This window comes from Solanum verrucosum, unplaced genomic scaffold (genome assembly GCF_900185275.1).
Source record: "Solanum verrucosum unplaced genomic scaffold, falcon-dt-bn FXZP01000049.1, whole genome shotgun sequence".
NCBI lineage: Eukaryota > Viridiplantae > Streptophyta > Magnoliopsida > Solanales > Solanaceae > Solanum > Solanum verrucosum.
In genome coordinates, this window is record NW_026020221.1 from 3,656,306 (window position 1) to 3,671,911 (window position 15,606).

General features: G+C 31.6%; 2 protein-coding genes across 2 annotated transcripts; both read left to right on the plus strand.

The window, feature by feature from the left end:
* The first annotated feature begins 1,161 nt into the window (after positions 1-1,161).
* Positions 1,162-7,427, plus strand: LOC125831146 (calmodulin-binding protein 60 A). The gene is made up of 7 exons (XM_049510329.1): positions 1,162-1,505; positions 1,917-1,995; positions 3,035-3,087; positions 3,184-3,671; positions 5,715-5,875; positions 6,314-6,520; positions 6,662-7,427. The coding sequence occupies exons 1-7, from the start codon at positions 1,408-1,410 to the stop codon at positions 7,268-7,270; spliced, it is 1,695 nt and encodes a 564-aa protein (XP_049366286.1). The 5' UTR covers positions 1,162-1,407; the 3' UTR covers positions 7,271-7,427.
* A 2,844-nt stretch (positions 7,428-10,271) lies between these two features.
* LOC125831262 (22.7 kDa class IV heat shock protein-like) lies at positions 10,272-11,098 on the plus strand. The gene has a single exon (XM_049510458.1). The coding sequence runs from the start codon at positions 10,334-10,336 to the stop codon at positions 10,907-10,909; it is 576 nt and encodes a 191-aa protein (XP_049366415.1). The 5' UTR covers positions 10,272-10,333; the 3' UTR covers positions 10,910-11,098.
* Positions 11,099-15,606: the final 4,508 nt, after the last annotated feature.

Consider the following 15,606-nt stretch of genomic DNA (forward strand, 5'->3'; position numbering starts at 1 on the left):
AACTTTGAGGATTCATCTTATAAAGTCATTCAACTTTGTTTTGTATCTATAAAATCACTTAACTTTGAGTTTTCTTTTTATAAAATCACTCAACTTTGAGTTTCTTTTTATAAAATCACTCAATTAAATTCATTATAAGAAAATTATTTAACATGACATATAAAACATTTTTTGCTGGAGTTTTTTATCATACTAACGTGAAAAGAGTTACAATTTATATTATTTTTTAATATATAAGTTTGAAGTTGTGAAGTTCATATAATTTAATTTAACATAAGAAGATAATTAAATTAACTCTCGAGTTCGAATTAGAAAATTAATTTGAAATGAAAATTGAAAGGAGTATAACCACACAAATGTCCACTACACGTTTTAAATTATCAATTTAAAAAATGTGCTTTTTGTTCTTAAATTTTAAGCTTATGTTATATAAATTGAGACTCCATAGGTATTTCACCTTCTCTATCTCAATTTTTATGACTCAATTTTTTTTCTAATCAATATAAAAAGACATATTTTTATATTTAATAATAATTTAATTATAAAAGATTAATATTATTTTTAATGAAATGATTTATAAATATTACAAATAATTATAACTTATCTTAAATCATAACATAACTTTTTTTTTAAATTGTCATGTCAAGTCAAATTAATTTATATAAATTGAGACGGAAGATATTAAGTAATTAAGGAGTGGGATATTGAGGTGGAAAACAACTTATATTACTACTAACCCACTATTGCAAGCGTAGCACATATATTTTTATGGAATAGTGACTTATAAGGTCAATATAAAAGAAAACACACGATTCTTCTAAGTACAAACTATGGGCCCACGCGTTTTCTAATGGGCCCATACCACGAAACAACCTTTCCTCCGCCTCCATCGCCGGAGCCCAATTGTTTTATCCAATTTTTTTCCATTTTACTGTCATTTTTTTTCTTTCTTTTATTCTCTGTGTAACAGTATAGTCTTTTTCACCATTAATCTCAATAACAAACAGTAGCAGAATCGCTGTATATCCACACAATCTCTCACTCCATGCCAAATTTTATTTTGGTATATCACTAAAAGTTTTTCATTTCTTGTTACTATATAATCATACGTATCAATCACTCTTTTTTATCTTCCTTTATATAAAGAGGAGTTATCCTGAACTTAGGGCTTAGGGGTTGAGTTCTTAGCTGTTGAAGAATATTATTATTCTTTTATCTTCTTCGATCGGTTGATGCATGTTGTTTTTTTTGTTTTGAACCCTTCCAGTATTTTCATGATTATCTTCTCATTTTTCGATTCCACCGCTATCTTAACATCACTTTTTTGGATTTTTTATTTATTTCAATCTATCGATTCCGCCACTATCATAACATCACCTATTTGGATTTTTTATTTCAATCTAAAAAATGTCGATGAAACGGCAATCGCAAGACGATTCCAAGTCTAGACTCGATGCAGGTTCTTCTGAGGATAAACGTCGCCGGAGTTTGCCTTCTTTCAGCAGGTTAATATTTGTTATTTTAAGTTTTTCATCAGGAATATTCTAAAATGGGTAATGGTTTTTTTTTTTTTGGGTCCTTTAGTGGGAGAAGAATTTTGTTGTCTGGTTGTTAGTTTTAGTTTTACAAAGTGGCGTTACTATTAATGCTGTGGAGGTTTGAATTTGTGAGATGTGATGTGAGTCATGAAGAAGAAAAAATGGATGTAAGGTTGCTTTCTCTTTGGGATTCAGTACATCAATGGTGCAAGTTTTAGTAAACTAGACTTGCTGATAATTTAATACCGAATAAATGCGTCGTCCAGTACTCATCTATGTATGCATTTAATAAAGGGGACCAAATAGGAAGACATTATCTGTTCTCTTCTGCTTCAATTTTTTATTGCTGACTGTACTTTTTGTTATTATTTCATGTAGTGTGATTACAGAAGTAATGAATATGAGTAAAGTGCAACATTTTATGGAGCCAGTTTTGGAGCCACTTATTCGTAAAGTGGTAAGGCTATGCTCATTTCCCTTGAGTGTGATTTTACTAATTTTTGTATGAACTTCTATTGTTAGATTCAAAAATTGTCATATAGTAATATTTAAGTTTGGTCTTACAGCTTTTCCCAAAATAAAGTGTGTTTGAATTTTGAAAAGAACAAGGAGCAAGTGCTTTTTCATAAAATAATTGGGAATCCAATGAGTTGCTGATAAAGATAGCACATTTTGTTACCTTTTAAATTGGTGATGTTCACTTTCCACTTTCCCTGGTCTTGATTCCTACTTATATCGAAAAGCGGTTAGTACCATTAGCAAGAATTCAGTGGATAGTTTCTATGACGACAATTCCTCGTTTTCGTACTTTGTTGTTATCCTTGTTCTAATTTCTTGCCAATATTTATTACCAAGGCTCATCAAATTTAGGCTGTTATATGGTGCATATGTTTAATAATATTTTATTTTTATTTTTAAAAAAAAGTTGAGTTAAAAAGCTAGAGACCTTATGAAAATTTCTGGAACTTAAAGGATACATAAAAACTTTTTAGTAAAATTATCACTTAGTTTGGCAGTGTCTAGATGCAAAATATGATAAGCATGTTGCCAAAAAGGGAGTTTTGAGGAAAATTTTAGTGATTGAAAGAAATTATGCTAATGATTTCAGCTTTTGTATTATGAATACATCATATCCTAATGCTTACCTAATATACTTAACAACACTTTCTTGATCTCAAAAGAAATGTGCAGGTCGCTAATTTAGTTCCAAGATAATGGTACCCTCTACAAACTGAAAGTTTCATTCTATATTTTATCATCTAGAAAGTGACATAGGACCCCCTCACCACTTTAAAGAAAATGTAACAGAAAGTCAGTTTTATAAGAAATATATAATCTTTCATTACGATCAAGCAGGGAATCTTATTGGGATGAAGTGAGAACTATTAATTCTTTCTTTATTTTAGGATCTATATTGTCTTTTTCTGGTTTTCCTTAAATATTTTGATTAATTAAGCTAATCGTGAGATGAACACATTTTTAACTTGAACTTACAGGTAAAAGAGGAAGTTGAATTGGCTCTCAGGAAGTACATGACCACCATTAAGCGGTAGGCAATTGGACTCCATCATTCAAATGCTACATCGGCTTCATAGTTTCTTGTTATGACTTAGTCTTACAGTTTTTCGTATTTGCACCTTTTTAGGAATTGTGGGAAAGATGTATTTGCTTGTGAACTTCGAAGCCTGAAACTGAAGTTTTTAGATCTCATCTCTCCCCCAGTATTTACTGGAACTCGCATAGAAGGAGAGGAATCTAGTTTGAAAGTAGCCCTGGTTGATGTTCTTACTGGGGAAGTTGTCTGTAGTGGTCCTGAATCCTGTGCAAAAGTTGAAATAGTAGTACTCGAAGGAGATTTTGACGGTGATGATGGGGACAATTGGACTGCAGATGAATTTAAGAACAACATTGTGAGAGAAAGGGAAGGAAAGAAACCTCTCCTTACTGGGGATGCATTTTTGTATCTTAAGGAGGGCATTGGCTGGGTGAGTGATATTTCATTTACTGATAACTCAAGCTGGACAAGAAGTCGTAAATTCAGGCTGGGTGCTAGGCTTGTTGATAGCTTTGAAGGGATCAGTGTACGAGAGGCGAAGACAGAATCCTTCATTGTCAGGGATCACCGAGGAGAGTGTGAGTTCCTATTGATCTCTTTTCTTTCTACAATGCTATTAGTTTTATTAAATGATAGGTTTTTCTTTCCAGAAGCTGTGAACTCTTATCATTATATTCCATTACAGACACTACTTGACTTGAAAGGTATTAGACAATGTCTATTTTTATTTATCGATCTGTAGTGTCTTATCTTTAGGATTTATCATTTGAGATTCCAATTATGATTTTGAATCTCAAAGCAATTGATTTTCTGAATAATCAAGTCTACTGGTGTGGAACTGATTGCTCAATATTTTATAATCATGTGTTGGATTTTGAGCAGTTTGCTGAAAAATTGATTTTAACTGATGGACGATAGCAATAACTATATTCTATCACCATAACATAAGTTAATAGTAAGTTGTCACTAGAATATGACTTTCAATTTGGGGGTATTATCTTGGCACCAAACATGGTTGAAAGTGATTGTTCACATTCGAAAAATCTGAATAAAAGCAAAACTGTGTAGTGTAATATGTAAAACTTCCCATCATTGTTTAGGATTGAAATTGTTTTGAATGCCTGAAGCAAAGAGTGTGGTAGGGATATTTATAGAAAGTGTGTTTAATTTCTTGGGTTTCCTAAAATAAAAAATGGGTCATATAAAATTTGACAGGGGGAGTAGATGATATCGTGTTATGTGTATGATTTAATACAAAGTAACATACTTACAGAGAATAACATATACTCCCTCCGTTGCACAAAGAATGACCTCCTTTCCATTTTAGTCAGTTTCAAAAAAATGACCTCTTTCCTTTTTTGGTAACATTTTACTTTTTGCTTTCCACGTGGCATGTTTAAGACCACAAGATTAAGGAGAATTTTGTACATTTAACATAACTTTAATTTAGGACCACAAGATTCAAAAGTCTTCTTTAATTTCTTAAACTTCGTGCCAAGTCAAACCAGACCAATCTTTTTGAAACGGAGGGAGTATAATATATTGGCAGATAATGCTGAAATATTGACACAGGGAAAAAGCACTATGTTTATATGTGTGAAAAAGAAGTAAAATAGTAGTAAGTTCTTTTAGGCTACTATTTAATTTACAAGGTATGGTAATATTGATGTTATTTCTTATTTGTCCGAGTTCCTGAGTTGTGTTTCTTTTATGCTTCATCTTGAGGTTTGGTACCTTAAATGAACTGCTCAGTGTTACCATCAATGTCTCATTCTTACCATTGTTTGACATCAACCATCTTTGTTTTGGCCTATTTAAATATTTACTGCATCTGGTCAAAATCCTTATTCAGTTAATTATACTGACCGTTATTAAAGTTTGTCTCGGGAAATTGTTAGATTTACGTGTGAGACAGAAGTGATACTGAGACCTGAGTTGCTCAAGTACTAGATTTTGATCTTTTTCCTCATTCAATTCAGCTAAAATAAGTGATTGTAAAGACAGAAAGGTAAGTCAAAGACAAAAGCGGAGGTGATCTCTTGTGAGCATTTTACTTTGCCTTATTTTTAAACAACAGCCATTCCAGAGTAAGAAAGTTGATATTTTAATACACCGGTTGACGGTAGTGTAAGCGACTACTGTAGGTATGAGGATATAAACTTTCTACTGAAAGAATCAAGGAGTAGGACGATAATAGTTCTTGACTTCTAAAGCCTTAGGTAGAATGAAAAAGGGAAAATGACATAAGAAGACACTGAAAGTATTAACGGTTCCATCATAAAGGAGAATAAAGTCTCTTTCACCTTTGTATGATTTAAGCATCTTATTGAAATTTTTATTTGGAGGTGGACTTATTGTAGAACTTTTAATCAAACTGTATAATGAATTTGTAACATATTTGGAAACAAAAACCAAATTAGAACTCATTTCACTGAACTTAATGCTTTGGTCGGTTTCTTGAGGATTAACTTGATAATGAGCTGTGCATAACTTGGGTGTCAGAGCTAATGGTAGTTGGTTCTGCAAAAACACAATGAATGAGATTGTGGTTAGAAGTCTTCGAATAATTCTCAAGTCTAATATTTGACAGAACGTTATTTAACTCATTGCTTTATATGCAGTGTACAAGAAGCACCATCCCCCTTCTCTTTCAGATGAGGTATGGAGGCTGGAAAAGATTGGCAAAGATGGAGCTTTTCACCGACGTTTGAGCAAGGAAAGAGTCAATACCGTGAAAGATTTTCTGACTCTACTCTATCTAGATCCTACAAGGCTTCGGAATGTGAGTGCACTGCATTTGTCTTACATATATAAATGGACTTAATGGACATGTTGCTTAAAATGATAAAGTTATTTCTTCCTTGTTGAATAGTAGCAGAGATGACTGTGATAATAATTGGCATATTTCCAAATGTTTGTGATTCTTTATCAGCCTGGTTAATTCATTCACTGGAATCTTTGATGCTAGTTGACACCTTTGTTTTTCTGTGTCTATGCTTGCTAAAAATTTCCTTCCTTTGATCAACTTGGTGGATTAGCAACTTCTTTGAGCATCCTCTGTATTCCCTTAGGAGCTTTATAACAGAATTTGGCTTGGGTTGGTTACTGTGTCGACATCATGATTCAGAAATTTGATCAATCTAGATAAAATATTAAGGTCTCTAGTGTTTTTGATAAGAATGACAAATCTTTTATTTCCTTTTCCTGGGAAATCTTGCAGGTTCTTGGGACAGGTATGTCCACCAAAATGTGGGAAGTCACGGTTGAACATGCTCGAACTTGCTTGCTTGACAAGAAAGTGTACTTATACTACACATCTGTATCTGGTCCAAAAACCGGTGTTGTTTTTAACATTGTTGGACAAGTGATGGGGCTTTTTCCAGACTGCCAGTTTGTTTCTTCTGATAAATTGTCCGAAACTCAAAAGGCATGTATTCATAATAAATACGAACACTTGTTTTATTGCTCTATTCTTTTTCTTCACATATCAAAGCTTGTATTGTAGATATTTATATTTTCCATTGCTCCTTATGGATTGCCCAATGACGTCAATCCTTTTTCCTTTCAGGATGATGCTCGTAATTTGGTGATTTGTGCATTCAGACACTGGGAAGAAGTAGTCTCTTTTGAGGACGAGTCCTCTCTTATGGATTGGGTTATGCAAATTTCCACTGTTCAGTTCCCCTCAAACTCACCCATGGTGGGTAACTCTGATACCAGTGACGATGTTTTAGCTTCCCAGAAGGTTAGCAGAAGTGAATATCAGCCACTATGTGCGTCAACGCCTGATATCATGCCATCTTTCTGTTCAATTGCTGGTTTCAGCAGCTTGGATGACTATGTCTTGCATGGTATAGACAACATGGATGTTGCGTTTGACCAACCATTAAATTTCCCCGGGCAAGACACCAACTCCTTGATGGCTGATGCTGATTCTATAACTCCCCCATCATTTTGTGATGATGATCATCTGCCTTTCTTTGATACCGACTATTCCCTTCCCAGTTCAAGCTTTGCTCCATCACCGGATCTACAATGTACTGTCAACAGCTTTCTTGCTCATAGTAGTTCAATTGTTCCTCTGGATAAAGCTCAAAGGAGATGGAAGATGCTATTTAGTGTTCTCAGATGGTTCTCTGTAAGGAGAATCGTGAACAAAAGAAGCATCATATCTTGAAGAGTGATCTTCTCCTTATGCTGAGGTAAACGAATCTGTAGGAAATTGCTGCCCGATGCAAAATTGTGTGCAGTAGTAGAGTCGGTAGAATTTTCTTTAGATATATGTAAAATTCTCAGTTAGCACCAATCATGCTTTCCAGTTTTCATTTTTTAAAAATATTTTTTTAATCAAAATTTGAGTCTTGTGAATGGTATACAGTCCTTGGTGCCAATCTGATGAAAAGTTTGTACATATTAGGTCGATGTGTGTAGGTACAGCAGCAACCTTTGCTGCATTACTTATTATGTGCATATTTCCAATTTTATCTTGTGTTGAATTTCGAATGCTTACCATTATAACACACTAAGTAACTTAAGCTACGTTGAATAATTAGGTAGTTCTATCTCATTTGTTTTCATTAAGATTAAGACGTCTGAATTTGAATACGCATCTGAATATTAAGATGTACATTAGGATTAAAATGTTAGAATTTGAATGCATATCTGCATATTAAGATGTAGTTCTAGATCTGTACACTGAACCATTAAGATGGTTTGTTTACAATATTTGGATTGTTTTCTGAAACAATTTTTTCTCAAGAAACAATGATAACTTCTTCCAAAGAAGTTTTGACAACAAATGAATTGTGACAAGAAGAGTTCTTCATAAATATCAATGCACCCAAAAATATTGTATGTATTTAAAATATCAGATAAATACTTGCAAAAGATTATGAAAACTTACTTATTCAAAAGAAAAAAAAATGGTATTTGGTTGGAAAAGAGAGGAAAAAACTTGAAACTTGCCCAAAAGAAAAGCAAGGGAGAAGAGATTTTTTTTTATGAAAGAATGTTTATAATTTTAATAGAGTCTGAATGGTATTAAGACTCTTTTATAGATCTGATTCATTCAGACTCATTAAGAGGTTTTTTTAAAAAAAAGAAATAAATAGACTTAATGGGCTAAATGTGAATGATTTCAATTCAGACCTAAACAAATGAGGCCATATTTCATAATATTATTGTGAAGTAAATGAAAAACTTAGTCGTGTGAGAAACTGGAACTTCTTTGCGTGATTAGCGTGGATGTAGACCAAAACACTGTACAATTGACTTATGTAATCCAGCATTATAATTAATTAATCAACTAGTGTTTACTGCATGTGGTATGCTGTTTAACATATATTTCATCTGGTATACCTTGTTTCTTAAGTACAGTAGGTAGAATTGACGAGCAAGTCTTTTATAAGAATCAATGTAGAAGTGATGGCTGATCATCAAGCTGCCAGAAATCATATGTTTTCTGGACTTATTCGAGATCCAATACGGTAAGAATACCTTCTATTTTCTGGACTTATTTGCTTGAGTTGGAGCTTTGGACCATTTATTTATTTTCACTTGCAATATTTACTCGATGAATGATATAAAAAAAAGAAACAAGCTTGCAACTTATTCTATTAGAATATTCTATTAGAAAAGATGACGTACTTGTCTTTTTTCATTAAGCGAGTTATTCAGCAGAAACATACACAAAAAATATAGCAAACAATTTTTGTATCCATTGTTTGGGACTAAAAATATCTAAATAACAATCGTTATTAAAATATCTGAACAATAATCATTACACAAAAAAAATTAAAAATGCATATAACTGCCATGATAATCAAGCCGGAAGGCATTTTAATATTCCATTCATTATTTCCCAGAGATCATTGGACATTTCAACAATTCAATCTTTAAAAACTTTTTGAGAACGTTGATCAAATCCCCTTCAAATGATCAATTCCACTTCATTTCAATTGGCTGAAATCAAATCCGAAAACTGACGACATGGTAGTTATTAACAAGTAGGTAGGTTTTTTATTTATAGATGCTGGGTTTCTAAAAATAATTTTCGAATACTGAATTCTTTCTTTTTCTTTTTTCTTTTGAAAGAATGGTGGTTATAAGAAAGAAATTTGTTCAATATCAAATACTAATAAGTTTCCAAATAGGTTACTTTTCTAAAAATAAGCTATAACTGTCAACTAATATTAAGTTTCCAAATTTTCAATCTTTATACGGAAGAAAATGCAAAATTTGTATTTTCTTTTTCTTTTGGCGCCAACTTATTTCTATAATTTAAACATTTTTTCTAATAAGAGAAGAATAGTTAATTTGTTTTCCTTTTTCACATTTAAACTTTTTTTTTTTACTTTAACTATGCATCAGCTTCTTTTAAATTGAAGATTTTTATTTTAAAATATGCAGTTAAAAGCTAAATTTAAAAGAAAATAAAAATATATTTATTTATTATTTTTTAAATATATTTTATTCTCATAATTTGTTAAAACACATGTTAGTTAATCATAATTTTAATAATAATAATTTAATAAACAATTTAATAATTCTTGGAACAATTTGTAAGACAAGAATATGAATATATAAATTGTTGTACGTTATATAACACCACAAATGTCTATATTTTAGGTAAATTATTATTGATTATAGTTTTTAGAAACTTTTTGAATTGAGTCAATTGTTACATAAATTATCAAACGAAGTCAATTATTATATAAATTATCAAATTTGTTTTAGATTTAATGTCAATTAGAGTATCATTTTTATTTTTATAATATTTCTTATATAGTCTATATCATCAATATTGTAGTGATTTTACGCTTTAAAAGACATTCAAAATTAAAAGAATGTCTTTTAAAAATGAATTTTTTGATAAATCTTATTAGTTTTAAGTTTTTGTTTTTTTCCATTCATTGATTGGTATTTATGTTGGAGTCTAAATAAATCTAATTCACGTTGAAACCTTTGATTAAGAATGAAAAAGTTGAAAATTTATTATGGAGGTTTGCTTCCTTATATTTGTCAGTTGATTACAATCCCTGGATCATTCAAGATGAGAAATGAACATTCCAGAAATGATGTCTCAGCAAACTTTCTCCAGAAACTTGTAGACTTCTAAAGAACATGTCAGCTCCTTTTCTATATAAATCCTCACTCTGTTATCATCATCCACTGAAAAGAAAATACATCCAAGAAAAATTCCTCAAAAAAAAAAAAACAGTGTACTTGTACAACAAAAAAAATGGTGAAAACAAGAGTTAGCTTTATGAGGTTTCTTGTTTTAGCAATGGCTGTAGTCTTTCTTCCATCCCAAATTCAAGCATTAATGCCATACACACGCCCCTTTTGGGACATAGCATTTCCAACAGAGGATCCTTTCAGAATTCTTGAACAAACCCCATTGACTATCCCAAAAGGGGTCGAATCAATCGCCTTAACTCGATCAGATTGGAAGGAAACAGCAACAGAGCATGTAATTACACTTGACATTCCAGGGATGAAGAAGGAAGACATCAAGATTGAGGTGGAAGAAAACAAAGTGTTGAGAGTCAGTGGAGAAAGGAAAACAGAGGAAGAGATTGAAGGGGAGAAATGGCACAGAGCTGAAAGAACTTGTGGGAAATTCTGGAGACAGTTTAGACTACCTGGAAATGCTGATTTGGAACACATTAAAGCTAATCTGGAAAATGGTGTCTTGAAGATTACTGTACCAAAATTGGCTGAAGAGAAGAAGAAACAGAGTAAGGTGATTAGTATTGCAGAGGAAAGAAAAGCTGTTGGTGGTGAGGATATTACAGCTAATAAAGCTGAGATGTAAAATTTACACATCTCTAGTTTGGTTTGTTGATTGTCTTTTTTTTTTTTTTTTGTGTGTGTGTAATGAAGTTGTTGAATGTGTAACTAAGCTTATGATTTTTGCTTCTTAGTTCTATGAATCTCCATGTGATGGAAAATTATTTTGGAATAAAGAGTAGGAACTTTTTCTGTGTAATCTGCAAAACAAAGTCCCAATTTATTACAACAACATTAAGTAAATTAGCTGCGATCTTATTAAGGCTATGTATGATCATTTGTTAATATCTACTTACTTACCTTCTAACTATTGTATACCAATGAAATTTATTTGTCTTTACTTTTTAAAAATTCGTCCAATTACTAACAACAGTAATAAGGCAACTACACAAATTTATATTCATAGTAACATCCTGTATGCAGTAATTATAGTGAAAGCTCTAGACAGAAAGATGTCTAACTAAGACTAGAAAGGATATGGTAGCGTGGATAGAATTGTTCTTCTGATGTGGTCCAGTGAATGATATTGGAGAAGTTTTGGGTTTTGGATTTTGGGTTCGATTCAAAGGATGTGGTATAGTTGATGAGACAATTGGATATGAAAAAATCTTTTGTGGAGCATCCCTTTCTTTTTACCAAATATGGATCTAAGGAATTTGGAATAGTCTTCCTTATTGGTTAAAATACAAATTACCAATATTTGTTTGGCAGACATCCCATATGGGCCTCTCTTATAAGTCAGCTGGTGGAACAGAACCAACTATTAAGCCCAAAAGATCATCAATGATCATATCGGCATTATCTGTATAAATAACTTAGGTTTTAAGGGAAGTTTGTACATAAAGATTAGGGATAATTGTACAGAATGACAAACTTATAATCTAAAATAAATGGAGTAGCTATTGTTTGATTTAATTGCGCCCCGTAGCAAACGTTTGCCAATCACCTCTCTCCCTCTAAATTCTCGCTCGCCACTCTCCTTTTCTCGCTCGCTCCCTCTGTGCTCGCCTCTCTCGCTTTATACAACAGAATTGTATAAATTGTGTTTCTGATTGTATAAAGTGAGAGAACATTGTATATACACATGCAAATATATATATATTCGTCATATACACTTATAATTATACAATAAAAATATTTCCCTGCCCAGTTCTCTTTTGCCTTTCTCTCTTTCTCGTTTTATACAAACACAGATTATACAATATAATGTAAAATTTATGTTTGTATAATGTATAATTTATGTTTGTATTAGCGAAAGAAAATTATATATACACATGTAAATACATATATATTTGTCTTATACACTTATAATTATACAATACAAATATTCTCTTGTCCAGTTCTCTTTTGCTTTTCTCTCTTTCTCGTTTTATACAAACACAGATTATACAAATATAATGTATAATTTATGTTTGTATAAAGCGAAAGAGAGAGCGATTTTTGATATACAAATATTTTTGTCAACGATTTATACAAACGATAGGCTAACAACAATTTATACAAATGGCCTGCCAGCAAAATTATACAAATCTGAAGAGGAGCCAATGAATTACAATTGCTTCTTTTTGTATATATGTATAGCGAAATAAGCATAGTTTTCAATTGTATATGTATAGCGAATTATACATATTTATGTTTGCTATGGAACACAATTATGCAAACTTTGCTATAGCATACAAATACGATTTTTTTTGTTTGCTATATGTGAAAGTTGATCTAAATATTATTAAAAATTATTATAAATAGAGTAATAATAATTTGTTTAAAATTATAATTTTTTAAAATTTTACCTTTAATTTTTTTAATTGTAAAATATTTTCTCATTCTTTACTCTATACTTGAAAATTTATTATGGAGGTGGGTCCCATTTTATTTTTATTTTGTGTCTGTTCGAGCTTCACTTGTGTTATTGAAAATTGCTTACAATGTTCTCCCTATATTTGCCAATAATCTTTCATGCTACACTTGATGAGTCAGAATAGCTTGATTTCGCATATTTAGTATGGGAAATAATGTGCAATATTTAAATAATATGGGGGTTCATAAGTTATTATCTATAAAATGAAAAAAAAAAAATAACAACGATCTTTTTCCACCTAAAGGACAAGCGTCAAGGCCCAATATGAAGATAATTCCTTCTATTTCCTGGACCTTTCTTGGGCTTGCATTGGAGATTTGGATTGTAGGTATTAGGTTGGGTAACTTACATAAATATAGTGATGGGTTGGCATTGGCCCAACTTCCATTAGTCCTTCTTTCATTTTTATTGGGTAACTTACACAAATCTCACTATTTTAGGATCTAATTATTTAAATTCACAGTAATTTGTAATATTATATTTCTTACCATATTTTGGGTTCGAATACATGTATGTGTCTCTTTCAGATACACATATCTTGTATCAATTAGTGTGTTTAATTAAGAGATATAATTGAAAGTGATTAATTAAGGAGTGTGCCTAATTAAGAGATATGACTGAAAACAATTAATTAAATCGAAAATCATGTTTGCAACAACTTTAAAGGACATGACATATCAAAACTCCTACAAAAATCAAAACAATCAAAATTCTTCTATTTTTTGGGTGATTCAGCAAAGTTTAGACTTCTTAACTCAGATTCACGAAGTATTATTCAGATACACACGTATATTTTTTCAGATACATTTACAATTAATAAGATACACTAATAAAAAAACTAGATATGTATAATCATAAGTCAATAATTTGTCAAATACATGCATAAATTTTCAATATATGCATACATTGATTCAAATACATATACACCTAATTAGATACAATGAATGATTAAAAAAAAATAGATACATATAATCTTAACTGAATAATGTGTGAGATACATCAATAATTTCAATCCGATCCAAAAAGTCCCTTTCTTATTGTTGATACCTAATTTTGGCCTAACAATTTTCAAAATTCGTAACTTTTAAGTTTTATTTATTCAATAGTTCAAAAAAAAAATATTTTTTATAATTTTATATAAGTTTATCGATGTCTATCCTTATTTGTCAAAATTTCAGAATTTTTTATCAGTTATTTTTAATTACACTATTTTTTGTCACAGCCGGTTAATTACGTTCAATTATTTATTTATTTATTTTGATTAAATCGTTATTTCTGTTAATTGCAATTTTTACATGTCATTAGTTATGTTCATTACATTTTTAATATTCATTTTATTTATTACTTTTATTAATATCTATTTTGGTGTTTTTTTAATACAGTCTAGAAATACGGTTAATAATTATATACATAAATATTTTATTTAACCAACAATTTTAGATCATAATTTCAAGTCTACAATTTAAGCCCATTGCATAATTATTTTCCTATTTCAGTTTTGATTATGTCAAAAAATAAAGGGGTGCTGAATAAATTTTAGAATTGGAGTTCTATTTTACTTTATTTTTTTTTATAGTGTTCATCGCCTTTCCGGCAAACTTTCCGGCCAGTCACCACCAAACCCCACTGGTCATCCCTCTTTTCTCACTAATCACATCCATTCTCCTCACTGCCACCAGAGAACCACCGTCGGAAACCCCCATTTTTTGAGCTCCACCAGCTCACTGTCGGAGAACAACCAAACCACAACCCTCCACGCTGGAGCACCACCTCCAAATCGCCACCAAAAACCGACCCCAAAACCACCGGAAAGAACCACCAAACAGCCAACATAAACAACTCCTAAACCTAACCCATTTCCGACCAAAACCCCGACTCAAACCACCACCCAAACAACCTCCAAACCAGACCCATAACGCAACCACCAAAAACCCTTCGTTTTTCTACTTTTTCCGGTGAAAAAGTCACCTGAAACAACCACCAAGAAACCTCCAAACCGCCACCAGCTCCAACCCTTCTCCCTCGAATCGAGCTGGAGCTCGCTAGAAAACCACGAACGGAGGAACAACCATCGCCGCCACTCCGATGCAGCCACGAACCACCAAACGACCCCTCTTTATTTTCCATTTTTCAGACTATACAGCCACCATTGGCAAGCTCCAAATCGGAAGCAAAATAAAACAACAGCCGTTCCCATTCCCTTTTCCCCCTTTACGTTTTATTTTATTTTATAGGTGTTTTGGCTCCAACTTCGGTGAACAAAAACCATGAGCTCAGGCAAGCTCCGGCGAATCAGATCTGACCCACCACCACTCTCATAACGACATAATTCCGATAGCTTCCGGACCTCATAAAAATTTATACTCTGGTAACACCTATTTTAGCACTGTTGGTTCATATTTTTCACATAATTGTTATTGTTTTCATGTGGGTTGCTTGCTTCTAGTAGATTTATTTCTTTGTTTTTATCTTATTATTAATTATATATCCTTATATGTGTTTTATAGATTATGTTTTGTTTACATATCTTTATGGTTGTATGCTTTATTTTAAGTATTATTAGTTCTATGAAGCTAGCACCATTTGATTGTCTCTATTTTAAGAATAGAACTGTTGGGAATTATTTTCATTATCTTTATTTACATTATTAAGTTACAAATTCCAAGATCGGTACTTTTTATCCTCATTATTCCTTTGTCTTTTTGTTGTTGGTTTTTTTCACTGTTAGTTAATTTGGCTTAGATTTCATTATTTTGTTTAATTTTGGCTGCTGTTAGTACTTTTCATTGTTTGTGAATCATATTAATTATTAGCTTATAGTTTTATTTATTTATTTATTATGATATGAAGTGATATATACATAG

Coding starts and splice junctions, on each gene's coding strand:
- LOC125831146 (XM_049510329.1), top strand. CDS start 1,408: ATGTCGATGAAACGGCAATCGCAAGACGATTCCAAGTCTAGACTCGAT. Junction 1,996..3,034: donor AGCCACTTATTCGTAAAGTG/GTAAGGCTATGC, acceptor TTGAACTTACAG/GTAAAAGAGGAAGTTGAATT. Junction 3,672..5,714: donor CAGGGATCACCGAGGAGAGT/GTGAGTTCCTAT, acceptor CTTTATATGCAG/TGTACAAGAAGCACCATCCC.
- LOC125831262 (XM_049510458.1), top strand. CDS start 10,334: ATGGTGAAAACAAGAGTTAGCTTTATGAGGTTTCTTGTTTTAGCAATG.